We start from the raw sequence: 27,494 nt of genomic DNA, 5'->3' as shown, positions 1-27,494 counted from the left end.
GTTGGTGTCTAATCATGAGGACATGGTCGAGAGGACTTGCTTAAGCTCTAACTGAGCACCAGAATGAGGAAGAAAGGTGATTGAAAAGACTGAACGTGGCACGGTTGCTGGGAACAGACAGGTTAGTTTGAATGCGTCAGAAGCTATTCATCTGCTGGGTTTTCCCACACAACCATCTCCGAAGAACTGTCAAAAAAATGAAAATAAGTAAACAGCAGCTCTCTGGGTGAGAATGAGTTGCTACCTGAGGTCAGGGGAGAATGACCAGACTGCTTCAAGCTGATAGGAAGGCAGCGGTAACTGAGATAACCACTTGTTGGAACAAAGGTACTCCGAGGAGCATCTTAGAAGACACATCTTTGACGCAGATGGGCCATAGCAGCAGAAGACCACACCGGGTGGCCCTCCAGTCAGCTATGGACAGGAAAGCCAGACTATAGTTTGCATGGACTCCTCCAACAGTGGATTGAAAATAGTTGGCAAGTGACAAGTCACGATTTCTGCAGCAACATTTGGATGGCCAGAATTTGGCATCAGTCACAATGAAAGCATGGATCCATCCCACCTCGTACCACTAGCTCAGGCTGGTGTAATGGATATGTGCTTGGCATTTTTTGCTTCCACCACCTTTGAATCTAGACCATGAAGAATTAAGTCCATCCCGGGCAAAAGGGAGTCTAGCAAGGTCTAGCAAAGTGGCTGATGAATGATTGGAATTAAAATAATTCACAATGAAAACAAAGCTCTGACCAAAAATAGCTGTTTACATGTGTAACGAAGCATGCAGCCTACTATGACCTCATTATATCGCCGTAACAATCATCTGTCCTCTTCCAAAATTCCTCACAGACTGATAGCGCTCTGAGGAAAAACATATCTCATTCTGAGGAATTCATTTTTCCAAGGAGGAAGTAACTCTGCCTGCTTGCCCCAACTTCTCCTGAAGGAGGATGGAAACTGACACCAGCACAGATTAAGGCATCACTCATCGCCTGCCTGACATCTCAGGCATAAATTTGAACAAAGGTAGTTATTTTCAAACGAACACAGCTACAACATCGGAAAAAATCTTTATTCAGCTTTATTCGGAATACCGTGCTTTTCTTTTCCTAGTATTCCTCTGGCCGGAATCTCTCAGTTAGCTGAGTTTGCGGTCACATGTAAACCAATTTAACTCTAAGTTGTTTTTCTGGGACACTCTTATGTAATAAATCCTTTTCATTTATTAAAACGGACCCTCGGCTGTCATGACCTCTTCGGTACAGCTCAATTTGATTTTTGGCAACGACCAAACAGCCAATAAACCGAATGCCCTTCCCTGCTTTTAAGGATCGGCAAAATGTGTGATTTACGACATCTCTGGAAATATATACTACATGCAAATATCTGTCGGTGTGATTATCTGAGGATAAAGTGAGGAAACTGCTCTGTACGAAACTGAATAAGCATGAAATCATGTTTGTACTTTAGTTAACATTTACTTGTGAAAAGTGGGAAATTTTCTAAATCCACGTGAGCTTCTTCACAGCCACCTTTTGCCTCTTTGAACTGCAAAAGATCAGTCGACACATACAGCTAATGCTGTTTGCACTGGCCTGTAAAAGAGTCTTTCTTAAGCTTCCCTCTTTCTCTTGAAAACTGTGGATGCTTTCAACATTTATACCTAAAATCTGGAATAACATGTATCAGGAGTTGGCCTTGGCTGAGTCAAACAGCAGGTTGATGCCCTTACTTGCACTTTTCTGCAGAAAACACCGACTTCCTTGGAACGCCGTTCTCTGTGTTCACAGGTGGCGTCATGTGAATCCAGTTTCCTTGTCAGAGTTTTACAAAGTTGCATCTAATCTCATCAAGGTTAATTCAAGTCAAAGAGAATGAAGATTTCACCCTGTTTTATTTACCCCTTAACTTTTAGACGGCTTTATTTGAAGTTTTTGGTTTTTATTTCATTGCATTCATAATTTCTTTTCATTGCTCTGCCAGGAATAATGAAACATGGTCTGCATTTTGCACAAAATGACAAAATTCATCCTTTAGTTTTCTCAGCTTTTCTTCTATCTGCTGACATTTAAAGGGTGTGCATTTGTGGCTACGCTACAACACAAAGGATGCAAACTGCACGTTGCTGCAAAACTAAAGAACTGGATGGACCAGGTTTTTGTGTCAGCGTGACAGGTCTTCCCAACCACATACTTTCCACACATTATTACATGCGGTCATGCGGCAGCATGTTCACCCCGTATTTGCTCACAACTGGGAGTGTTTCAAACGTCACTGTGAGCAAATACAATTCAGCAAATGCAACACTATGAATGAAGGAAGAACGCTAAAATCAACATTTCCGCTCCCTGATTTGACTGCGATCTTGTGACCTGACATGTTCTGACTCATGACAGGTGGTAAAATGTGTGTCAAAGGTCGAGATGGGTCATATCAAACACGTTGAGTGCAACTTAATGGTTTATTAAGGTGGTGGAAGGCTGCTGGTACAAGGTTACATCACTTCATTTTCCTGCTTCACTAAATTTCAGATGGAAATATTGAATTAAAAAAAACAAAAGAAACTATGACCATATAAATCAGATTAGCTCTGATGAGCCGAGCAGAACATCTTAATCTTTAAAGAACATTTGATTACACAAAAATATCACATGAAAGCATTTACCCCATCTAATACCAAAATTAAACTGTTATTTCGAGTTGGTTAAAGTAAATCCAATAAATAAATTATGAAATTACATTTTGGAATAATCAACATTTTTGTTTTTGGTTACGGTTTGTTGACAGTGGTGCTGTACGTCTTCTGGAGGCACATACTACTTTGAAACTGAACATTGTTCATATTTCCAGAGAGTACGGAAATAAGGTCAGATGTCTCTGTTACGGTCAAAGTATTCCTTACCTCTGACTCAGCTAAGAATGTCTAATGTTGTATAACACAGACACGCACTGTCAAATAGCACAGAGGAAGGAAGTCTTATTCAATCGCAGGGGTTATTTGTACATGGCGAGGGACTGTCCACGTTATACATGTCCATGTGCGTTATGCAAGGGCAATTACTCACCATTCAGTCATTTGTAACCACGCCTGGGAGTTACTGAGGATGACAGTTTGCTGTTACAGGACAACACTCTGCACTGCGGTGACTCTCCACTGCCACCAGGCGTCACAGCAGAGTCGTACGGCTTCGCGCAGACAGACAGTGTAAGACTGTGGTGCCATCATGTGGGGATCGCAGGAAGGTAGCTTCGCCGACCACTTTATTAGGTACACCTGCACAACTGCTCATCAACACTCATGTTTAACTCAGTTAACCGCTGGCTGTAACCAAGGTCTGTGCCATGAAGAATGCATTTCTGAAGGGAAAATGGGGGTTCAAGCCGGTACTAGTACCTAATAAAGTGGTCAGAAAGTGAAAACGTGTTATTTCTGCACTATACTCCTTTCGACTGTTTATATCTTTTCTGTTTGCTATTTATTCTTTGTATTCTATTCTTGTCTCGTTGTAAACACATTTTAACATTTTTACCTAAAGTAAAAATGTCTTTCTACGGGACAGAATTGAATTTTATTTTATTTATTTTTTTCATTTATTTTTGCATGTGTGTTGTTGCTGCCTGTGTTTAATTGAGTAATTTCTGTAACTGTGAAACACTTGCTGCTGCCTATCTTGGCCAGGTCTCCCTTGAAAAAGAGGTTTTTAATCTCTCAATGAGATCTTCCTGGTTAAATAAAGGTTAATTGAAAATTAAACCGGAAGAGATTCTCCTATTCTTATTATTGTACATACTGGTCAAGTGGGGCGACTGTCACAGCCATAAATAATAATAATAATTATTATTATTTGTATTTTTCACGTTGTTTAAAGACTCGTATATATGCCTTTAAAAAATATATAGTTATGTGTAGTGTCAATTAATTTCTTCATTTATTAGATGTTGAATTAGGCTGTCACTTGTAAACCATAATAATTTATTCTTTTAGTAAATGTTTCAGTCTACTGCATTGTAAAATTATAATGGTCAGTGGTAATTTCCTTGCTGTCGCTATGTGGTTTAATCTTTGCTAATATTTTAAAGTTTCAGTTTGAAAATAGAGACCTGCAGTACTGCTCTGTAACAACAGGTGGCGACATGGACCGGGTTTCTATCTTGTCTTCTAGAAAGCTCTTTCCTCACCAGCCGCCTGAAAGCTTTAACTCTTTATAAACTTGTTTATAAAACACGACCGAGCCTATTATTTTTAAATTATTTGCAAATTAAATGAGGGCGGTATCATCTGGTGTTATTTTAAAGTAAGCACTGTTACGTTAAATAGTGGGCAGAGCTGCGCTGAACACCACCGCCCACTGATGATGGTAGCAGGTCATGCGGCCTCCACTGTTTTGATCCACGGCTCTGACAGACAGGGTAGAGATGGCGGAAGACTTTAAGTCCGGGTGACTCTTTCAAACAACCCTGCTACTGTGATACATCTCCATTGTACCTAACAGGACGGGATATTCTCCGGGAAGCTGGCGGCTTTGTACGGCACTCGGTTCCTCCCGGAGGACATGGAGATCATGGCAGAGGGAGAAGCGGAGGAGCGCAGGTGAGTGACAGGTTGGGCAGCGTTGGTATACGGCTAACACCCATGGTTTCATAAACAACGCAACTAGAGTTATGTCACTTGTTACCTGTGAGCTTCGTTTAAAAGGGTGACCAGCAGGGAACACATTTAAGCTAAGCTAACTGCAAAAAATGCCAGGCTAAGTAGGTAGGTATGAACACTAGTGAAGTACTTGTACCAATATTAGCCGTTAAGCTAGGCTAGGCTAACCTGACATGCCAAGGTTTGACAGGCTGGAGCTAATGACTCTAGCCCAAAGGTCTTCTGGTTTATTATTTACAGTGTTGTAAAAATATGGCGTTGTTAGAATCGTTGTTTGAAAGACGAGAGAAAGGCTTTTATTCGTCAGCGGTAGAGCTGTTAGCTGTCACACAGTGAGATTGTGCTAACAGCTAAACTGACCACATAAAGTAACTGTTGTCTAATACGATTAAAATATGCGTGAAATCAGCAAGCTAAACAGGTGGTTTTTATATGCAGGTTTACTGAAGATCAGTAAAATTACTGACCGTGTAAGTACTGGAAGACTTTTGGGAAGTTCAAGGATTGTTTTCCCTAGCAGATTAGAAGGATGCATGTTTGCAGATCCTCTTTGCACAGCCCACTGTTTCTCGTGCATGAGCACGCACAAATAAAAGAGTGGAAGGTAATCCCTAAACCTCAATAATCTCTCCGAGTCTAGAGGAATTTTACCCCTGGATGTGGAGGTGCTAATTACATAACTTCACCCCTCTCACAGATGCACCACGCTCCGCAGTATGTGCAGAATGCTCGCTAACCTCCGGCCTCGTCCCCCCCCCCTCCTGTGTTACACATGTTATGTGATTTGATTAGTTGGCTCTGTGTCTTAACTCGTGATGCTGCTGCTGCTGCTGAGAAATTCTGCTGATGCCTAAGAAAAGACCTTGTGTTCACTGTTGTGCTTCTTTCAGGTTTTATTGACTTTTCTAGCTGGCCATTCTACTTTCACACACGGTCTCTGCCTGAGATACTGTTTTTGATCTATTAGGAACAAAAATTGTTGTGATTGTCTTTGGCCATATCATCCTAGATCAAAGAACTCTTAAGTCTGGTTTCACAGCCTTACAACACATAATCTGCTGTATTTTGTTGCAGTTGTGTTTTTATATTATCTACTGGATTTACTTAACACCATGGAGCACATGTCCAGTTAAGTTCTCCTATAATCAAGGAGTTCATCCTCAGTGGTAACACGAAGGTTTCTTTGTTTAATTTTTTCATTTTTGCACGGCTGGTAAAGTTTGACTTGCTGAGCTGAGGTGGAATGAGGAAGTCCTGTGAGCCAGCAGTTTATGGCTTTTGGGGAGTGTCTGTTATGTAGTATCTGACTTTTTTTTTTTTTTTTTTTTTTGAGAAACAACCTTCCACTGCTGACTGTATCCTAAAGATAAGGGTTGACTCAGTGCTCAGGGTGTACATGTCAATGAATGAATTTGTTTTGCAGTATCCTTCATGAAGGTACTATCACTAGGTTCAAGACCTGCCTTTTATTTACATTTGTACGCAAAATATAGAATGTCATGTATCATAACATCAATAATGGGTTCAAAAGTACTGAATTTTCCTGATAGACAGACTCTTGTCTATCAGGAAAAGTCCATGTGTTCATGTTGGGATGTAATGACACTGCTCACACATTCAGTAATGCTCAGCATTTCCAATAAGTCATTGAATTTCTGATTATTTCTGAGAAAAGAATTTTGGTTTAGATGATTAATGAATTAATCAGCTACATTGCCAACACCAAAACCTCTGTACCTCCTTCCTCTTTGTTAAACTTCTTCTTGCTTCCCTGTTGCCTTCCAGAAAGGAGCACTGGAAGCTGCTGTCCAGCCTGAAGACCACAGTGGAGGGCCTCTTGTCCACCAACAACCCCAACGTGTGGTCGCGGTATGGTGGCTTGCAGCGGCTGCACAAGGACATGAACAACATCCTCAGCCATGGACTTAGGAATGAGCAGGTCAGCACACAAAGCCCATATCGGTCACAACAACAAACCTTATCTACCAGCTGTTTAAGAAAAAAAAACAAAAAAACAAAACAGAAAAAGGATGGCATTTGCTAAAATAACATCAGCATATTCGCATGCTTGGGGGAAAATAAAGAATGCTGATTTTGCTAGATACGTCCTGTGTGTTTTGTATCGTATTACCCGTGCTGTGTCTGTGCCATCTGATTCTGTAAGGGGACAAAAACACAGTGTTGCACTGAAGGTGAATGTAACTGTAACTTATAGAGACAAGTCTGAGAAGCTACATTTTTCTTACTTACTGCTTGTTTATATAATCTGACTATATATAGTTTTAGGTTATTATAAACTAAATCAACCTGATCAACTGTATCAACACAGCCTGCCTGATGAGGATTTGGTGCATGCGTTTATTGAGACTTTGGATGTTTTATGTGAGTGATGTTGACTGAAGTGTTTGTATTGACAGATACTCTACATATCAGGCTAATGGGAAAACCTGCTTTGGAAACCACCTGCCCCCAAACTAAATTGAAAACAAAAGTGAAACACAAATGTGAACTAATCAGAAAAAAATAAAACCCTAATAAATCTGGCCGGGATGGAAGCGTGTGATTTGTTTGTTTTTTTTGTTGTTTTTTTTTTTTTATCAGGTGGTTTACAGTCATGTGGGGGGAAAAAAAGACTTTTTCACAGGACTGTGCAGTCTTGTGATATATCTAAATACACCCCTGCGTCCATGAATTAGGAGGATAAGATGCAGCAAGGTGCAAATGTATTTGATTAACAGATCATCAGGAAGTGTGAGGACCTCTGTACAAGCAAATGTTTTGGTGGTCTGATCGTCAGTTAGCATGTTAAATGCTAAATGATGGTATAATGGGGGGGGGGAACAGAACAGGTTTGGCTTGTTTGACAGCGTTACCAGGGGAAGACTCTTCTCTCTAAAATGAACATGTCAATAAGGCTTAGGCTTGCAAAACCACATCTGAACAAATCATACGACTTCTGGAACAATGTCCTTTGGACAGATGAGAGCACTTCGGAGAATTTTGTCATCATGTCTGGTAAAAATCAAACACAGTATACCAGTGCAAACACCTCATACCAGCTGTCAAGAACTGTGAGGATTTGGGCTTATTTTGCAGCCACAGAATTAGGAACACCTTGTAGTTGTTAAACTCTCATATCAATGAATTTTTGAGTCAAATGTGAAGCCGTTGGTCCAACGATAAAGCCTGGCCAAAATTATGTAATGCAGCACGAAAATAATCCCAAGCACAGCAGCAAATGTACAACAGAATGGCTGAAAATGAAAAGAATCAAAGTAGTGCAGCCGCCCAGTCAAAGTCCAGATCTTAGCCTGATTGAAATGCTGTGGTGGAGCCGTGAGAGCTGTCTATAAACAAATGCCTGCAAATGTCAATGAACTTAAGTAGTGTTATAGAGAAGCTGCTCCAGACCAATGTGAGAGACTAATAAAGTTAAACAGAAAATCATAACTTCAAGTTATTGTTACTAAGGTGTTTCTGCAAACTACTGCAAACTGATTTATCAAAACTTTCTTTTTACATAACTGGATAAATATTTTCTCCTTTTTTTTTCAGTTGCACTTCTAAAATTTAAGGAAAATACGATATTGGAACACAACTCTCCTTCTTCATAATGACTTACTATGTTGGTTAAAGCTGGTACTTTTGAAACTGGGTCATACAAGCCTCTGGCCTTGTGTTGCAGGTGTACTACAAGCAGAGAAACTATTGGCCGTTTGTTTGGTGTGTTCGCTACATCAGCCCACAGCTCGCCTCCCACGTTGAACAGGTATGCTCAGCCATGTTAAAGCTGGGATGTAACTTTTTTTCTTTTAAACTTTCCTGACACATAAATATTTCTACTAGACTTTCTTTGCATGGTACAATTTCTTTCTTATTCCAAACTGTGATACAGACTCTTATTTCATCCTCTGGCTGAAACAAGCTCTTTAGCGCTAACACCCTTTAAGCCAGCTTTCTTCTGATTGGCTGGCCTTTACAAACAGAGATTTTGAACCTCAGGTGGGCGGGGCTTTTGTGCTCACAGTCAGAGCTGTGTGCTAGAGTTGACCATAATAAATATCCTCTCTGTGACACCCCCCCCCCCCAAAAAAATGTAAAAATTAGAATTTAGCATCTTAAAGTCTACTGCTAACAAAAAAACTTAGCAGTTTTTTGTTTTTATCTTGTGATTTAATTTTTTTTCCCTAAATATTGTGACAAAATGTATATTTTGAAAATACGGTATACACTCTTTTGGCTCAGGTTCTCCTTAACTAAATAATTAATAGCTGCTGTTTAGCAGTCTTTATGAGCAACATATGCTACTCTGATTTAATGCTAAGTGTGATGTGTAGTTTATTTACTTTACATTGGTTGCTAATGTGGTTTTCATTTCTAGATAAGTTTCTCCCCCAGTGGGGTCGCCTCGTTTCCTACTTCTGAGTCATCTTGTTCGAAAGCTTTAAACAGTGTTGGGTGTTTTTTGATTAGTTTACTGTAAATGTGGAACCTGTAAAAAGAGCTAATGTTTCAGTTCTCCAATCCTTGTTCACAGCTACCAGAGATGCACACGTTTGTTTATATCTTTTCTGTTGTTGCTGTTGCTGTGTGTTTGTTTTGAAAATATGGCAAGTTTCCTGAGAGAGCTGCAAAAGCAAAGAGTGAGCAATTACATAATGTAGGCTCAGAAGAAGCATTTGTTTACTACAAACCCAACACATCTTTAGTGCGAAGGTTGGATTTGGAGGATTTATCTGTTCTGGAGGAAAAATTATAGTTTACTTTGTTTTACCCTGTAATGTGTGCTTGTCCCATCAAGCCTGAAGGGCTAGATTTGTGGAACTGCCTCCCTTTTGTGGAAAATCCCCATAAAGTGATGTTAGAATGTGTTTGAGAAAAATAACACGGGCCTTATAATACATTTCTTGAAAAATCCCCCCAAAACTCACATGATCTGATGCCCTGAGTAGAGCCACTAGACTTGCTTGATTGCTGACTTTTTGTTTCCTAGTGTGTTGTGGAAAACGGTCCCCCTTTAACCCCAGTTCTGTCTGTCAGGGGGTAATGGAGTTGTATAACAGCAAATGGACTTGGAGTAATCTAGTTATCCTCATTATTCCCCTGGTGTTACAGACCAGCAGGGCTCACTCAGGCATAATGCAATCACCATGTGATGATTGTTTGTTGTTCATAGCTGCCGTCCTCTAGTTTTGTGCTGCTTTTTATCACCTGACATTCCACTTGTGTTTCTCTCTTTTCAAGCCTGGTGTCTGCTTCTGTCTCTTCTTCCTAAACCCTTCTCGAAGTTTTAGACCAACAGGTGGGAAACGCTTATGGGGAAAGATTGCAGGAAAACTCATAAAAGGAGCAGTTAGGTTGACTCGGTGTTGGCTTCATGTTTCTTTTACCAATAGAAATTAGTTTGAAATAAAGAGAAGAAGATCTGGGTAGGTGTAGAAAAAATTAACCGCCAAGGATGAACTCCAAAGCCAGCACCACTTGCTGATTGTCACAAAAACAAAATCCAGTTAAGGAAATGTTTATGGCCTCATCAGCTGAAATTTTGATGGTTTACAAGTTTCATCACATAATTAGAGATGGAAATGTGCTTTTACAGACATATAAAAGTGTTAGCCTGTGCCAACACTTTCCCATCTGCTGTTCTCTTTCCATCCTCAGTTCAGGCACCTGGAGCCGGTACTGAGCAGTGGGATAAAGAGTGCTGGTGAAAGCTACAAGGCTGAGCGTTGGCTGCTTCACAGCTTACAGGTTCACATGCTGTCAGCGCAGCTCCGACCTTTGCTCAAGCATCTGGGGCACATGCGTAAATACTACAATGGTGAGCCATGTTAATAATAGCCCAGGTTGATATACTTGTATTAGAAATTGCTGTGGTGTATAAATTGTATTAACTTCTTTTTCCCCCCTCTCTCGTGCTGTATCCATCTTTCAGATGATGCTTTTCTGTTGAGCGAGCCTCATGTGACCGCCATGTTCCAGTGTCTGGAAGCTGTGGAGCAGAATAATCCCAAACTGCTCGCCCAAGTAGACACTGTCGGGGTGGGTTTTCCGACATCTTTGCACATATCACCTGTTTATTCATGAAAAGGTCACTTGTGCAAAGGTTTTTCATCGCTGTTTCACTCAAGTTTGACCACACCTCAAACACATCATTCAGTTTTTAACCATCACCCATCTTTGATGAGTGGTGTTAAAGTGATTTAACTTTTCAAAGAAAAGAAACTCCTTTGACTTTTAATAAAAATCTCTTTCTTTCCACCGCCCAGCTGTCCCCTCTGAAGGCCCCACCATGCCTAGGGCTACTGAAGAGCCAGAGTCTGTGTGTCTTGCCTGGATCTGGTGGAGCCTGGAGGAACGCCGACAAGGCTCCCAGCAGAGAATCTCTAAGTCGCAGACTCACCACCTCCAACTGCTCTCTGCGAGAAGCAGTCGCCACCAGCCAAAACTCTGCGAGCACTACAGCAGCTGAATCCCCAAACAGCAGCAGCACAAGTGAGAAAAGAGGCTGGGTTGTCGTTTTATTTTTTCTGATACTTAAAGTGGCATACCTGGCATATTCACTGTTCTTTGACTTTGTTATTCTCATGGATATATTGAAAATAGCTTGGAGATCATTGCTTAATCATTGTTTCTGCAGTATTTTGCAGCACTTCGCTCAGAAGCAGAAAAAATAATTTTCACAGACTTTATGTTTTTGTCTGTTTTACTGAAGAATTTTGAGGTTGTACGCAGAGAGCAGTTGGTGACTATTTTGTCATCTGTGCGTGCATGTATACTCGGGTGGATTTGTGGTAAGGCACTATGAATACACTACAGTTTGTATGTGAATAGGCAGGCTGAGTTAACCGTACAGAGGCCTGATTGTTTGTGGGCAAAGCCAGTTGGTGAAGAATGTGTTGATGCGGCCTGCGAAGTCAGTGTCCTGAGCTGAATGTGCTCACTAAAATGGACAAGGGTGGTTAAAAAATGGCTTAAGTGGATTTAAAACCTCTGCAGCGTGTCACCACTTTTAGACTCTCAGTGTGTATGAACAAAAACAGACATGCTTGTGTACATACGCAAGCCCACGTGGGGCAGAAAATTCTGGGAGAAAAATTTAAATATGTGAAATTAGTAGTAAAAAAAAAACCAAAAAAAACCCATGAGCAAAACACGAGTACAAATCTTAGTCTTTCTCATTTGTCTTGCAGACACTACCTCTCAAACCAGCAGCCTGGAATCTCAATGGGTGGTTGTCACCAGGCCGGGGGAGAACGCACGAGGTGCGTCGCCCCCACCTGGCTCAGCGTCCATCCCTTCCATCTCATTAACGGACACCAACTCCACATCCTCCTTCCTTCAGTCCGAGGCCGACGAGTACGGTGGCGGCGGTGACTCTGACGATGGTCCAGAGTATTTGGCCATCGGTAACCTCGGGCAACGCAACGGTCGACGTAATTCCCAAAGCTCCACCCACAGCAGCGAGCGGGGGGAGAACACGGACCAATCCCTGCAGCGGAGTTCCACTACACAGGCCCCGCAGAGGCGTTCATCTTTTTCAGAGGGCCAGAAGGGGCCGGGGAGGGGGCTCAAAGGACACACTCGATCATTCTCTGACACAGGGGTCAATCAGAAACTCAGGAATGGTGAGTAAGAGATTTTAAGAGTTTCACTTTGGAAGGGATTGTTTTATTTATTTAAATTACAGTGTATAGCAATTTTCTGTTTAATTAAGGAACGTCTCTTTCCTATGAGAAACATTCAAAAGATAAACTTTTACTCCAAAACTGATTGTAATACTTCCTAAAGTGGTGAAGTTCAGCTTCAGCTGGTAGCCACTTCACTTCTTGCTTAGTCACTTTGTTTTGCATGTTCATAGATCACAACATGGTCTGTAGTACTTGTGGTATTTACTTGTAATTGTCTGGTGTGTTTCTCTGGAGCGAGTTTGTAAATTTCTGAAGAGTTTAAGTCATTTTCAGAATTAAACTAACCCTAATTTTACTGTAAGTAGCAGACTAATGTACCTGACTAATGCAGTTAAGGGTGAGGTTAAGCTGTTGTTCTACCTGCATAGTATTTGTGTTTTTCACAGCTTTCTGATATGCGGTTAGGCGGTGTTCTTGCACGCTTCCTGTCTGAGGTTTTAAAGCTTTCACCCAGTTAATATCAGCTCTGTTTGCTCAGACTGTTTCCCCATTCTTGGCTTGAATTAATCATCTCTTCTTCTGCTCTGTCCTTCTCTTATCTCTCCCTTCTACTGTTTGCATAAAGGAGGGGGCCACAGAAAAATCACCATAATAATAGAGGACCCGGTAGCAGGTTGGCGGTGCAGTTTCACTGTACTCCATCACATGAATTCTCATTTCCCCTCCCTTTTTTTAAAAAGAAAAAGAAATGTTGTTTGTGTGCATGGCGAAGAACTCCATCCCTCTTATTCTCCACTCTTGTCTTCAGCCCATCATTTGTTTTTGATTTTTAAGGACTGTTTTCTTCTTATTTGTTTATTTAAACCAAATCAGACTGGTGTGAAAAAGTCCCACTTTATCACTTTGTTTTCTTTTGTTCTTGGACTCTATTACAATTCACACCTTGGCTCATGTGACCCTAACGACTCGCATGATAGTGAGGTGGGTCAACAACTCGCATGATAGTGAGGTGGGTCAATGACTCTCAGAATAGTCAATGTTACAGCCCCATTAGAGGTTAAATACCTGGGAGTGTCCCGTCTATTTGAGAACCCAAAAAGCAAAATTGCCTTCAACTGAAGTGTGATGGGGGTAACCGGCGACCATAAAGGTTCCCTAAGACCACGTGTCAGTATTTTATTCAAAGAATCATGCAGTCTTGTCTTTTCTTCTGTTGTTTTGAAGTTTTAATATAAATTCTGAAGCTCACACAGAGGAAGATTCCCAACGCAAAACATAACTTTAATGCAGTATTGTTTACACTTGCAAAGCAATAAAAGTGTAAATAATGTAAGTTTGTAGCCTTTAAGTAAAAGTGGGTCACTGAGTGATACAGACTACCTCTGTTTCACTCTGCAGTTAGGCTGGTTGGCACTCAAAGCCACATTTTTGTTTCAGTGTAGCCATACACTACACAATAGCCTTAGATGTCATTGTCCAACACAAAGCATTTAACCAGCTGCTTTTCCTGCACTCAAGCATGTTTGCATCCATTTCTTTTAAAAGAATACCGTAATGAGGTGAATGACTCTTGATGATAAAAAGGTATTAACACACATACTTTTTTTTTTGTGTGTGTGTCTCAGAATCAGCAGGCGAGGACTGCTGCATGAAAGACTACAGCCCGTTCTCACCTCAGCACAGCGATACCAGCACATCCAGTTCTCTTTACATGGAGTCTCGTGAGTTTTCTGTGTGAATACTGACACGCATATGTCAGCTGCCATCTCCCATTTATTCAGGTTTCTGTTTCTTGAAGCAAGGTTTGCTTAAACATTTTTACATAAAATGGGAGACCTAAAAACATCCATTAGAAAAAGCAAATAAGTTAAATGGCCTTTGTAGTCAGGAACCCTCGGCTTTTGTTTTTTTTTTTATTAGTTTTGTTTATTCAAAATGCAGTTGTCCAAGATTATGTAAAATTGATAAAAGTAAATCTGTCTTGACCAACACATTAATTAAAAAATGTTTCTTTTGGCAGCCAAAAATCAGAACCTTTTGATTTGTAAGCAGCATTATGACACTTAAACTCCAGTGCAGTGTGTAAATGTCTTTTATGGATTTGTGTTTAACTGTGTATGCTTTGTTTACTTCAGATGGGTCCCAGTACAGCAGTACCTCAGAGGGGATGTTCAGGAGGCCGTCAGAGGGGCAGAGCCTCATCAGCTACCTGTCAGAGCAGGACTTTGGCAGCTGTGCAGACCTTGAGAAGGTCAGAGCTTAATTCATTGCAAATGTAAATTGTATCTCAGTGCAAACATAATGCACACATTGAAATGGAGAAAAATGTAGAAATTATGGGTCAAGATATGATGATAATTACAACCAAATTTCCCACTTAAAAGATTATTCTATTCTATTATATTCTTCTATTCTAGTTTCTGCCTCTGAATGTTTTTTAATTACCTCTGTGTGCTGCAGGAAAATGCCCATTTCAGCATCTCCGAGTCGCTTATTGCAGCCATTGAGCTGATGAAATGCAACATGCGGCGTCAGGAGGAGGGCGAGGAGGAAGGAGACAGTGACAGCGAGATTCAGCAGCTGAAGCAGAAGATTCGCCTGCGGAGGCAGCAGATCAGACGCAGCCGTCTGCCGCCATCCGCAAACTCCCAACACGGTGTGCAAACATCAGTTACATGAAATCCTTTTGTCATCTGTACATAGACACCGTACTTCCTTGGTGTGATTCTAGGTCTCTCAGTAGAGCGAGAGCTTTTTAGTTGTCAATCTTCCTAAACAATGTGTCTGTTTAATTAAAAGTAGCTTTCACTGATGCACAGATCTTTAAATAAGTACCAGCTTTTAATAGATCCTTACATATACAGATGGACCACAAAAATACTAGAGAAACCATCTATGAAATAGTTTTAATTGTACACGTTGTTTATTTTTGTTTCCTTTCTTTTGTGCAGCTTTTCACTCCACTGACAGTGGAGGCTCCAGGAGGAGCTCTCAGGACTCCTCCCAGGGCCTGTCTGACTCGGGCTCAGCAGAGGAGGTGGAGGAGTGTGAACTGCGAGGTAGAGAGAGAATGACAGAACAGTGTGGGGGGGCTAAATAAGCAAATATATATATTTTGGAATAATTATTAGTTTTATTTCTAGATTTTATAATTCATCATTGAATCCATTAATTCACTTTCTGGTCATAATTCATAACCTCTTCATCAGCCTGTCTGCTCACCAAGCATGTCACATTTCACCAAAGACCCTAAATATGAATGTCTGAGCGTAGAGGCCACATAATACTTGCTATTTCTGCTGTTGCCATTTATATATAGCTGTTAAAGTCATGTGATCACACACACTAAGGATTTTTATAGTCATACTCATTTTGAAAGGCGTAGCTATTCTAGGAAGTCTGTCATATTTCTCATACAACAAACAACAGTAGTCTATGAATTGCTTTGATTCTGCTAATAAGGGTTGCGGTTTTTCTTGTGTCTTGGTGGGTTTTATGTATGAATGTATTTACATGTATTTAACTGTACTTGGAAATTAACATCTTTGGGATTTCTGCTAACAGTAGGGCTGTCCTCTAACATTTAACTAAATGTTAGCAGAGAAGAATTGGTTAGGTTGGTTGGTGGGGGGAAAAGAAACGTTGACCCCAAAGTGCTCAGGAAGTTACAATCATGGACAGATGCTATGAAGCCGATATTTAGTTATTCATCTGTCGACCTGATATCATTTCCAACTCAGCTTTACTTTAGTCTCTTAGTATTGGTGCTTGTTACAGACTCTCTTTGCTGGTTGTTGCAATACATTTGCATGTATTCCTGCTTTTGCAATAATGAAGCAGCAGTTTTGTTTGTTTGTTTTTTGTGTAGTATTACTAATAACGTTATCTTACCTAGAACTAAAATATTTGCTGTTTCCTCAGAATATAAACTCACCAGCCATTTTAATTCAATATACCTGTTAAACTACTTATAATGAAAATATTAAGCTGGTTAGCTGTAATTCTGTGAGGTTGAAACTGAGCATTAGAAGAGGGAAGAAAGGTATTTAGGAGAAACTGCTAACTTGTTGCAATCTTACTGAAACTTTTCTAAAAAAGGAGAAAATATTCAGTGCGTGGCATTTCTCTGAGTTAAGAAGCCTTGTTGATGTCAGAGGAGAAGATTGGAGTAAAATCATTTCATGTGTTTTCGCCCTGTGTACCTGCATGACTTCCACATGTACATGCTCCTCTGGATGCGGCAGTGCAGTGTAATGTTTGCGTGTGGCACTGATACACACTCTGTGGAGTGTGAAAATGTATGCATGTGGTGACAGTTTGTGTCTCTCAGATGGCTGTGAGGGTCAGTCCCTGTTGGCGATGTCTCAGAACGGCCTCTCCCTGTCACTCGCCTCCCTCTTCTCAGGTATCTGCGGGCTGGAGCGGTGGGCGTGGCTCCACAGCTACTTACAGGCAGTTTTCTGTGGCTGTGCTCCTCTGAGAGGAAGCTGGTGGTTCTGCTCCAAACTGAGAAACCTTCTTTCATTAATCGCTGTAACTGTGCTGGATGTGGGTCATGCATAATTGCCGCGCTACTTACTGTTTTAGTTTCATATTAATACTTTTTTTTTTTCTTTTTTTTTTTTTAAACTTCCATTTCACCCAGCTTCAACCACTAATTTTTATACTATTGTGCATGTAAGGTTTTGCAGTAATATCTTATCTTTACCTGCTTTTATAGTTTTTAAGTATTTAATTGAGAGCTATGCAGGCTGTGCAGCAAAGCCATTAAAAAAATTGACGATATATTTCTGGGTTTAATTTACAACCAAATTCCAAAAAAGTTGGGATCTGTGTAAAATGTAAATAAAGAGAACATACAGATTTGTAAGTCTTATTTACAAAAAAACTTGGACAACATGTCAAGTGTTTAAACTGAGATTATGTAACATTTTTAAGATCATTTTTAATTTTACTGGCGCATAGCATCCCTTCATCATTTCACAATAGCTGCTCTCCAGTCCTCAGTTGTCTTTGTTGTACTTGTATGTATTTATTTTTTTGTTTGTTTCATTACGCTCCAAGATCTGGACTGCAGACAGGCCAGTTCAGAACATGGAGTCTGCAACATCTAGCTGAAATATTCAAGGTGTTCTCTGAAAAACAAGTCATCCTGATGGGAGCATATGTTGCTCTAAAACCTGTGTATACCTTTCAGGTCTGATGGCTGATATACAAGCTGCTAATTCCATAGGCACTAATGCACTCGCATACCATTGTTTGAAATGAGTGCTGACAACAAGCTGGGTGGTCTCCATCTCGTATTTGGTCAAGTGGACAAAATAGGTTAGAAACACTTAGGCTTCAGCCTTTTGTTTCCTGTGTCCAAACTTTTTTGAGATGTTGCTGCCATCAAATCAAAACGAGTTAATATTTATGTATATAATATGTCTCAGTTTAAGCACTTGGTGTGTTTTGTTCTATTAAGAATAAAATACAAGTTTATAAAATTTGCAAATCATTGCATATGATAGAGTGCTGGATAACCACTCTAAGCAGTAGCAACATGCAGTTTCCTTCCATAACTAAAAACCAAACACAGTTGTGATGCTAATGGCTCAATCTCATACTCACTCATATTTCCAGTTATTTTATTTTCCTTGTTGTGTAGAGTATCTAATCTCTTTACAAGAACTTGTCAGTTTGGAGATGAGCCACCTGCCTCCTCACCTCAGTGAAACTGTGCTCTTGGCTTTTTGTGTTAGTGCTTGTTGCTCAATGCTCCGGGGTTTTGGTGGTGCAGGAAGACGAATGTGCCTGTACCTGTTTAAAGAGGCTCTCGGAAGGAGACAAGGGAGTTAACCAGTTGCATCCTGTGGCCGTACATTTGAGGTTATCACTTATTCATCCATCTATCCATTCATCCCAGTCATTATTCATTACTTCCAACATGTGTCCAGTGACAACCAGGTGTTATCACACATGCGTCCTCTCACCATGTGTTCATATTTAAAGAAGTTGGCTCAGTAACCAGACTGGTACTAGGATTATTCCTTATAAGGTACACTTCAGGAGGAGTGACAAAGAAGTGGTTATCTCTTAGGGGAATTTCATTTAGACATCGCAGCCTTAATTTTCTCATAGCATTTTCCTGAAAATGCCCAGTTTAAAGAGAAGGCAACGAAATTGGCTAACACCACTGATTAAAATATCCCCACAAATCTAATCAGCTTTCTAACTGTGCTGTAATTGCAACTCACTCCTCTGAACACAGACTGATCAAAAAAATCAGTTGTCAGAGCTTCTATGCTCACATGACTTACGTTGTGTGCCACTAATTGAAAATTCCACATTCACACAATGATTTTTAATCGCATCGATCAATCAGAACAAATGCAACCAGTCAGACCTTTGTATCTGTAGGTCTTGTGTTTGCTTAGTAGGAGCTATTATAACACACATAATCAAAAGATTTTTTTAAAATCCATCTTATCTGTTCTGCACCAACTTTAATTGCCTGCAATCCTGAAATTTTGGCTGTAACCTGGGCTCATATGAGCAAACAGGAATGTTGATCCTGAAAGAAACTGGTAAATCCATGCAGGCGGTCTCCTGTTCTGCCAAACCTGTGCTGCTTTTGTCTTTGCCCCCTAGTTTCTTTTCTTTTTTTAAGAACACATGTTTTAGTGATATTATTGAAACTGTTTAGCTTTCACTGCATGTTTTCTGCTTAATTGAATTTAAAATTAGCTTGAATGAGAAGAGAAGAGATGATATTTTGGTCAAATTTATCTTCCTCAATTTGTTTCACTTTTTAATCTTCAACCTTTTTGATTAATTTCTTCACACATTGTTCAACTCTGCTTTGCTGTAGCAAATAGTGGCAACAAACCAAAGAAACGCCATCCAATCTTCCAGCTGCTTGCAAGCCTTTGGAAGCCCTCTCTAGACAAATTTATGTATCATCTGACACAAAAAAATCACCCTTTTAAAAAGTTGTTTTTGCTGTCTGTGGCTGCTGGATTAAAATGAGTCCTGCTACTTTATGTTTTCAGTTGGTCAAATCTCCTTTACCTTTTCGCTGTATCTTCTAGATGCGGACATAAAGCCCAGTGTAAGCTCCAGCGGCAGATCTTTTCTCAGCTCAGATTCATTGTAAGTACATGTTTCTCATTTCTCTTTACATCATAATTTTGTCAGTTTTCTTCAAAAACTGGCTCACTACCACATCGTCTATCTAGACGGACCAATCACAACAAGGACACAGGGTTTCCCGACCCCCTTTATAATAGCCACTGGCCCAACCACAGCAATTTTCAAATAGCCCTTTTCCTCTAGTACTTACTGGGGTCGGCTCGACTCGACTCGGTTTTCAGGGTTTTCTATTAGGTGGTAGTACCTGCTACCTTTTTATTACCTGCTGAGCCGAGCTTCCAAACAATCTAAAACGATCGGAAAATGTGGCATCAACAGACTGCCACTGGACTTTCAGCTGGATTGCTGTAACGATCTCACGTACATTGGGCGGTACGCAGATCATTTTCCATCACAACAAGTCAAGTTGAGCCAAGTAGGTACTAAGTGAAAAAGGTTAAAAGTATTTCCTCTACTTGCCTGTGCAAGTAGGGCATTGCCTATTTGGAGTTGAAGACCAAAGTTGAAGTCACTTAAAAAAACAGAAAAAACCCCAAATACAAGGCATGCTTTGGTTTCCCACACCCCATTGACTTAATTTAGTTAGTTTAATCAATCAAGTGAATTCCAAATTTGATTATTAAAATGAATCAGATTGTGGATTTTACTGTCCTGTTTTTTAAAAAAATGTCTTGCTTTCCTGTGTGTAGCAGCACCCCCTCCTTCCTCCAGTCTAACTCAGCTGAGTCAGTAGCCATGGGTTTACTCAGGCAGTTTGAGGGCATGCAGCTTCCTGCAGCTTCTGAGCTCGACTGGCTGGTCCCAGAACAGGATGCCCCTCAGAAGGTACATATCCCTGCCGCTTACAGTTTTCCAGACATGACATTGAACATTGTACTCAACTGATCATGCCGTTTCCCAGTTGTTGCCCATCCCAGACTCTCTGCCGATCTCTCCCGATGACGGCGAGCACGCAGACATCTACAAGTTAAGGATTCGGGTGAGAGGTAACCTCGAGTGGGCACCGCCGCGACCACAGATAATCTTCAACATTCATCCTGCACCCAAGTGAGTCCACATCATGTTATCTGCCCTCAGTATCTGCTTCATCTTTGTGAAAACACACACAGACATATAAAATATTAATAAGAAGGGTAAAATTATAGGGGTAAGCTTACTGCAGGGATTAAAGTGGATACAGTAGGTGGAGGAGAAAAGTCTAAATTAGGGTTCTGTGAGCACCAGTCAGATTAATTTATATTTTTCAGGAATAATGGTGATGAGTGTGGGCTCTTTCACAGAAAATTTAAAGATATGCTTATATTTATTAATCATTTCAGACATGCAGTAATCAAGTAAGAGACACAACTGTTTGCAGTTTGCATTTTTTTTTTAACTAATTCTTGTCTTTCAGGAGGAAGATAATTGTGGCTAAACAGAACTACCGCTGTGCTGGCTGTGGCACCCGCATTGACCCAGGTATAACCAGCAACAACATAAAAGCTAAAGGACTTGTTCTGCTTGCACATCCTTACCTCCCTGTGTTTTTGTTACCTGTCCTCACCTCAGACTACATTAAGCGGCTACGTTACTGTGAATACCTCGGCCGGTACTTCTGCCAGTGCTGTCATGAAAACGCTCAGGCAGTCGTTCCCGGCCGGGTGCTGAGGAAGTGGGACTTCAGCAAATACTATGTCAGCAACTTTGCCCGAGACCTGCTGAGCAAGATTTCTGGAGATCCGCTTTTCAACCTCAACGATATCAACAGCGGGCTGTACAAGAAAAACAAATCTCTGGAGACTGTTCGGGTGAGTTCAGAGGCAGCAGTGACATTAATCACGTTCAGACTAACATCACCACCATGCAATATCATTAAGAAAGAGTGTTCGCAATAATTCACACTCTGTCTTTATCTTATATCCTGTATTTGCATATATTTTTGCATGTGTTTCAATAAATTACTGCACATACTTCTGATTTTCCTGGAAAATATAAAGCGATGAGGGGTGGTTTGAGACTTTTGCACCATACAGTAAAACACGACTTGTAAGACTGTATTTTTCTCATGCACAGTGAAGTAAACATCATTTTCTAATGTGCTATAAAGGTTTTGAGGATGCAGCTCTTTCACATGAAAAATCTCTTCAAGACATGTCGCCTTGCTAAAGAGTAAGAGATCTCTGCTTTCTTGTAGTTTACGATCATTTCATAAAACCTGGTAACAAACTTATTTTGAGGTTCTGTATGTCTCTCTCCTCAGCTTGTTGGACCAGTTCGACAGCCTGCCGGGTCACCTGACAGAGGACTTTCACCTCTTCTCCCTCAACGACCTCACTGCTGTGCGCAACGGGGAGCTGGGTTCCCGAATGAAAGAGCTGCTGAAACTTGGTACCATGCATGTAGCCAACTGTGTGGTAAGATGAGCAACAGGTTCCTCTATAAAACGCATATTTTTTTTTTAAAGTTAAATTGGTCTTTTGGGCAATAACATCAACAAACACTCTGCTTTTTATTTTTTTCATGTTAATCTAAAATTTTCTTATTTCCTTTTCCCTCATCTTATCCCCAGCTGTGCCAAGCAAAAGGCTTTGTTTGCGAGTTCTGTGGGAACGACAAAGACATCATCTTCCCTTTCCACCTGAGCAAGTGCCAGCGTTGCGAAGGTGAGCCCTCTCTGCTGGTGGCAGGCCTGGGTGGTGCACGGCCTTCCTCCCGCTTCTCCATTCAGTTTACCTGGCCAGACTGGAAGATCCCCAAGCCTCGTAGCCTGGCAAAAGCCCTTGCGATGGGCATGAAAGAGGGGGTGGGTGGGGAGGAAGATTTAGGGATGAGAGTAGATGAGGTGAAGAGCGGAGAGCAAAAGGAGCAGAAGGAAGTGAGACAAGCATCAAGAGACACAGCACAAGTGAGACATGAGAAAGGGGGGCTATTTCAAGGTTTTACTGCTGGAAAACTGGTTAAAGCTTTTTCCCGGAATAAGCTTAATGAGGAGGAGCAGGAGATGACAAGAGGCGGGGAGTCAGAGAGGGAGGAACAGATGGAGCATGATGACAAGGGAAGCGTTGGTCAGCACGGTGGGGTGGAGAGCAGTGAGGGGGAGCGGAGCAAGGAAAAGGAGGACAGAGATACAAGAAGGGAAAAAATCAACTTCTTGAAGGTTCTTCAGATAGACAGATTAAAGAAAAGCATCTCAAAAGGAGACAAAAGGGACAGCGATAGAGAAATGGGCAGCAGCGTGGAAAGTTTAAATGAAATTGGAAAAGAGGGGAAGCGAGGTGGCAAGGTATCAGTGATGGGAAGTCGAGTCAAAGGTTCTTCAAAAACAGACGTGGAGGATGAGCAGAAACCAGAAGTGAAAGAGGAAGATAGAAATGAAGAGTTTAAAAAAAGATCCTCAGAGGAAGCACGGGGAACGGCAGAGGAAAAGAAAACTGGGACACAAGCTGAAAGAACGGGGAAAACTGAATCTGTGGCTGACAAACTTCCTGTTATGAGACTGTTAGAATCTCATCAGCTGACAACTGGTTTCTCCAGAGGGAGAAGCAAAGAGAAGGAGCAGAGTAGTGGAAGTGGGGAAAGTGATGGAGGAAGAGGGAGAAACCCTGAGGAGGAAAGCCAAGAAGAATCAGGATTTGTGAAGCAGATTAACTGGAGAAATCATAAAACTCGCAAAGGCAGGAAGTTAACCAGAGGCAGGAAGATAAGGGAAGGCAGGGAGAAAAATAAGACAAGAGGGGAGAACACAAAGACAAGCGACATAGATGATGACACAGGGGGAGGTGGAGGACATGAAAAAGGAGGGCTGCGTCCTGGGATCACGAAGGATTAGGAAACCTGGGTAAAACTGGAATCGGCTCACAGCAAAGACAAAGTTTAACTTGATACATTTGCTGGATTAAAACTAGCTCCTGTTTGTCCAGAACAAGCGATGGATTTCTGATTACAGTTAACCAAAAGCCTAACGGTTATTTATCCTTTGAATAAGACTATCAAGCAGTTATTTTATGGTGATTTAATTTTGTCCACCCTTGAGTTACATGTTTTTTACAGTGTTCAGTCTTGATATTACAAATGTTACTACCCCAAACGCACATTTTTGGCAGTTAACACTTGTGTAGCTGTGCATTAATGTTTACCAAAACCAGCAAGTCTTATAGAAACCAAGTTGGGCAATCCTTATTGCCAAGAGTTTAATGATGATATTGATACCACTCTTATATTTGCCCGTTAAAGGTAAAATAACGGCCTATAATAAAGGTCTATAAACTTCTCTAAACTTTGCAGATGCACGAGTTGGGTCTCGTGTGTTTACATCCAGTGTTAAATATGTAGTTTCAATATTACTTTGCAGACATAAGAGTGGTGTTCTCTAACTGCACAGGAAATGCTGAACTGTCCCTTTAGGTGTTGTAATATATCTTGTGTGTTAAATTATTATTAGATGTTGTAGTCGTACCTTCATATTTCGGCCGTCTTTTTCACCTGAGGCACTTCACAGTTGTACTGTTGTTATTTGTCACTGAGGTGTTGGTGTGTTTCCGTTATTACGGTGCTGGTGGAGGGTAGATGCTTTTGGGAGTTTTTTTGGTGGTGGATCTCTTTTGGCTGAGGTTGTGGAGGTGCTGGCGCTCTACGTTCCCATCTTTCTCTCTGAGCTCTGAGCTGCTTCTGTGTTGCTGCTGTGTGTCACTGAGACAGGGACGCTGCTCCTAGTAGTTGCTGCTTTTATTCTTCTTAAGATCTTTCCTGGGAACGTGGCGACTGAACTACAGTGGTGCATCGCTCTGAAACGTTTACATTTCTGCATGCTTCGTTTCGGTCGGTGTTTGTGTTTGTCAGAGTCGTCTTCTCGCACGTGTTCCACCTGAGCTGGTGATTTCATTCCCTTTGTTCATGTGTGAAGTCGGCTGAAGAAGAGTCATGTAAATCTGGACTCTCTGCTGCAGTTGTTGCTACGCTGCCTCGCCTGTCTGTGTTTTTAAACCCTTTTATTTTATTATTTAGACTTTTGTCAAAGGAACTACTTTAACGTGCGGAGGTGAATCCGATTGAATGTGTAATTTATGCTTTTTAGTTGCTTCTGCTTCTGATTGCTATAATTTAAGCTTGATTTTATTTTATGTCATCATAAAATAAACATTGTTTTTGAATTTGAGTTGCCTGTTGTTTCATGAGTCCATCATCAACAGAAAAAAAGACACCTCTGTTAGAGCATCTTATGGGAATGAGGCTGAGTTATGAAACAGGACGTGTCTGGACAGGTTTCCTTGAGCTGAGCTTATCCCGGGATATGACTTGCCTGACATACCTGCTCCCTGTGGCTTTCTGCCTTTTTCTTCTGCGCCTTTTATACCTTCCCCGCTCCACCCATCCTGCCTCAGCTCTGATTGTGATTGGCTGCTGTTTGTGCAGTCCAAAGATGAAACTAGTTAAACTGGTTTACAATGCGCAGGTGTTGCTTTCCTGTTAAGATGACACATGAGCTCTGTTAAACTGGCTTTCTTTTAAAAAAAAAAAAAAAAATGTTTTCTCTCCCCTTTTTTTTCAGACTGCCACGCGTGTTACCACCGCACCTGCTTCCGCACAGGTAAAGGCTGTCCTCGCTGCCAGCGGCTGGCAGACCGGAGAGAGAGGATGGCACGCAAAAACATGGAGGAGCAGGAAGATGAGGGAGGTGGGGCTTAAAGCTTGCAACAGGGGAGCCTCAGAGAAAGAGGAGAAGGAGGAGGAGAAGCACAACACGACCATGATTGTAGTGGCTGACCATCTCTCGTTCCGCTCCAGCCTTTGTAACTCGGGGAGACGGCGCCTTCGCAATGCAGGTTTTACTACATCAGGGCAGCCGCATCACTCAGAAAGAGGACCAAGGCTGGTGTTGATTTTTCCGGTGAATCTCTTTTAGACATGCACTTTACTCTAAGAATGCATCCTGCTAGAATGGTAGTGATTTTTAGAAATCATCTCCCTGATTTGGCAATTGGATTAGATTTGTCTGTCCTTTGCTGATGACTTTATTTAAATTTCCTTGTAAATACGAACTAAAAATTCTTGCCAGCGTCTCCGTATGGTAGTGCTTCTGTTGCTCCAAAGTGAGTTTTAAAAGAGGGCGCCTTTCTTGTTTCAGCTGTGCTGAATCATTCCTGAATTAATAAAATCGCTGTGTGTGAATAAGAAAACGTGCTGCCTTACACAGATGTTTGATGCTCTCATGTTGTAGTTTCATGTGTGAAAAGAGCCAAAGATTCTCGACCTGTCAGAAAGTCCCCATTTTTCTTTTTTAAATATTTAAACTGGGATTGCAAAACGTTAATTTTTTTTTCTTGAAGAACTGATCAGTTTCCCAGTTAAGACACTGTATTAAAATAACCCATGAATGCTCTCTCTTCCTCGCTCCTTACTGTCCCGATTTTAGCCGTTTTACACACATTTGTGTGCCTCTTGGACAAAGCTGCATTTAAAACACTTCAGAGGAGGTGTTTCAAATCAGCATTGAGAGTATTTTAAATAATTTTTTTTGTGCTGCTGCTGCTTTGTGTGCATTTGGTTACTGGAGAGAGGTGTGTCGTGAGTGTGGGTGCTTGTGTTTATTTGTGCACATGTCTACCTGCTGTGCGTGTAGCCCAACTGGCACGCGGCTGCTCGTTGTAGAATTTGGAATATTGGAGAAGGTTTGGTTAATTGCACTGATCCCATGTTTTTGTTGGAGGGGGTGAGGGTGGGACATCACTCTTTGGGTGAATTAGATTAGATGTGTGTCAGGAACATGAACCCTGATCTTGAACAGTCTTAAAAGTTCCTGCCAGCTGAGTTTCTCAACAAATAAGATCCACGAGGTAGAAGAGACATACCATTATCACTTCTTGGGCTAAATTTTTATTTTTTTCTTCCAGCAGTTTGAAAGTAAACACGACGGTTCACTGTTTTAACACAGAGTTGTGTGCGAGTGCAATTCCTTCCAATGGGACTGCTAGCTTGGAGTCTCCTTTAACTGTTTAAACTGACTGTAACAGGCTGTAGGTTCTGACCTTGTATGAGAGTGCCGTGATCATCGGTAGCAGATGAGGAATTTCAGTAGTTGAACCAAAAATATCTTTATAACTCTGATCGTTTCATTTTGATGACTTTTTTGCAAACTGAGCATCGCACAGAGGAATAGAAATGTCTGATTAGTGGCTCTGTTGTAAGCTGAATTGATCGCATTTGTAGTCCTCAAGTCCTTCGATAGACTAGATAAAACTCCAGAGTTTATGTATCCCATCTGTAGATTTGAAGAAGTTGAGGTTTTGGGCACATAAGGATGAAATATTTATGTCCTCAAAAACTGCCAGAAAGACTGATTTTTGAATTTCGAGATGCTTTTTAGAAGAAACACTGAACCAAGTGACTGCTCAGCTCTACGGACAAACCTCCATTTAGATGACGATTATTGTGTTTTTTGCCTTTAACATGGAGGAACGAAGGAGCCTTACAGTGCACTACAGATCCAAATGTATGTTATTAAAAAAGTTGATTATTATGATTGTGTGTTCATTTGCTTTGGTTCTGTAATCATGTTGATAATAAATGACTGGCTAGACTGTTCATCAAATGAAGAATGACACTTTTTATTTACCAAGAAAAATTAATAAACAGAAGTCTTAGAAGTTTATCTGCTGTGTATGTTCATAATCAGTAATATTTAATACATCAGAGTCACAGCTGCCAAGACCCAGAGGTTGTGGTTTGTTTTTGTTTGGTTTTTTTGTTTTGTTTTGGGGGTTTTTGTGTGTGATTGCAAAACTATAGGTTGGCGCCCCCTGGTGGGTCGTAAAGGTACTCCAGATCGACTACAGGAGATCATTAACAATAACACATTTTGAACGTTAATTTAAATCCTTCATATATGTAATTTACATGCAGTTTAAATAAATAGGAATGTGTAATTTTAAATGCACTTCTGAGACTTTAATAAGCCATAATCCTATTTCTAGGGTGACTCAAATGATTATCTTTTTGGTTTGATTCCTATAAGAGTCTATAGGAAAACGTGGCTCCAAAATCTGATAGATTTTTCTGTTTGAAAACTCTGATTATGATTATTTTGGAATCCTGAAGAAATT

General features: G+C 40.9%; 1 protein-coding gene across 5 annotated transcripts; it reads left to right on the top strand.

Annotated features, from left to right (window-relative positions):
- The first annotated feature begins 4,148 nt into the window (after positions 1-4,148).
- rubcn (rubicon autophagy regulator) lies at positions 4,149-27,041 on the top strand. Of its 5 annotated transcripts, none has more exons than XM_025899213.1 (22): positions 4,149-4,591; positions 6,437-6,590; positions 8,337-8,420; positions 10,313-10,472; positions 10,587-10,693; positions 10,921-11,146; positions 11,845-12,279; positions 12,908-12,955; positions 13,908-14,003; positions 14,418-14,533; positions 14,743-14,938; positions 15,234-15,341; positions 16,613-16,687; positions 19,356-19,416; positions 20,109-20,241; positions 20,318-20,463; positions 20,810-20,874; positions 20,965-21,203; positions 21,503-21,564; positions 21,656-21,809; positions 21,965-22,058; positions 24,944-27,041. In XM_025899213.1, exons 1-22 carry the CDS (start codon positions 4,554-4,556, stop codon positions 25,078-25,080), a joined length of 2,934 nt encoding a protein of 977 aa, XP_025754998.1. In that variant the 5' UTR covers positions 4,149-4,553; the 3' UTR covers positions 25,081-27,041. The 5 variants fall into 5 exon arrangements, with proteins under 5 accessions (XP_025754998.1, XP_025754997.1, XP_025755000.1 ...); XM_025899212.1 differs by having other exon boundaries at positions 4,150-4,591; positions 20,106-20,241; XM_025899215.1 differs by lacking the exon at positions 16,613-16,687 and having other exon boundaries at positions 4,150-4,591.
- Positions 27,042-27,494: the final 453 nt, after the last annotated feature.

The sequence above is a fragment of the Oreochromis niloticus genome, linkage group LG15 (assembly GCF_001858045.2).
Source record: "Oreochromis niloticus isolate F11D_XX linkage group LG15, O_niloticus_UMD_NMBU, whole genome shotgun sequence".
In the NCBI taxonomy this organism is placed as follows: Eukaryota; Metazoa; Chordata; class Actinopteri; order Cichliformes; family Cichlidae; genus Oreochromis; species Oreochromis niloticus.
Note: the sequence above shows the minus strand (reverse complement) of the source record. Positions and strands in the feature narration are given on the sequence as shown.

Bases quoted from the DNA above. Each gene is read 5' to 3' on its own strand.
- rubcn (XM_025899212.1), top strand. From the start codon at position 4,554: ATGGAGATCATGGCAGAGGGAGAAGCGGAGGAGCGCAG. The intron at 10,694-10,920 runs GTGGGTTTTCCG...TCCACCGCCCAG, and splicing joins CCCAAGTAGACACTGTCGGG to CTGTCCCCTCTGAAGGCCCC. The intron at 14,004-14,417 runs GTGAGTTTTCTG...TGTTTACTTCAG, and splicing joins TTCTCTTTACATGGAGTCTC to ATGGGTCCCAGTACAGCAGT.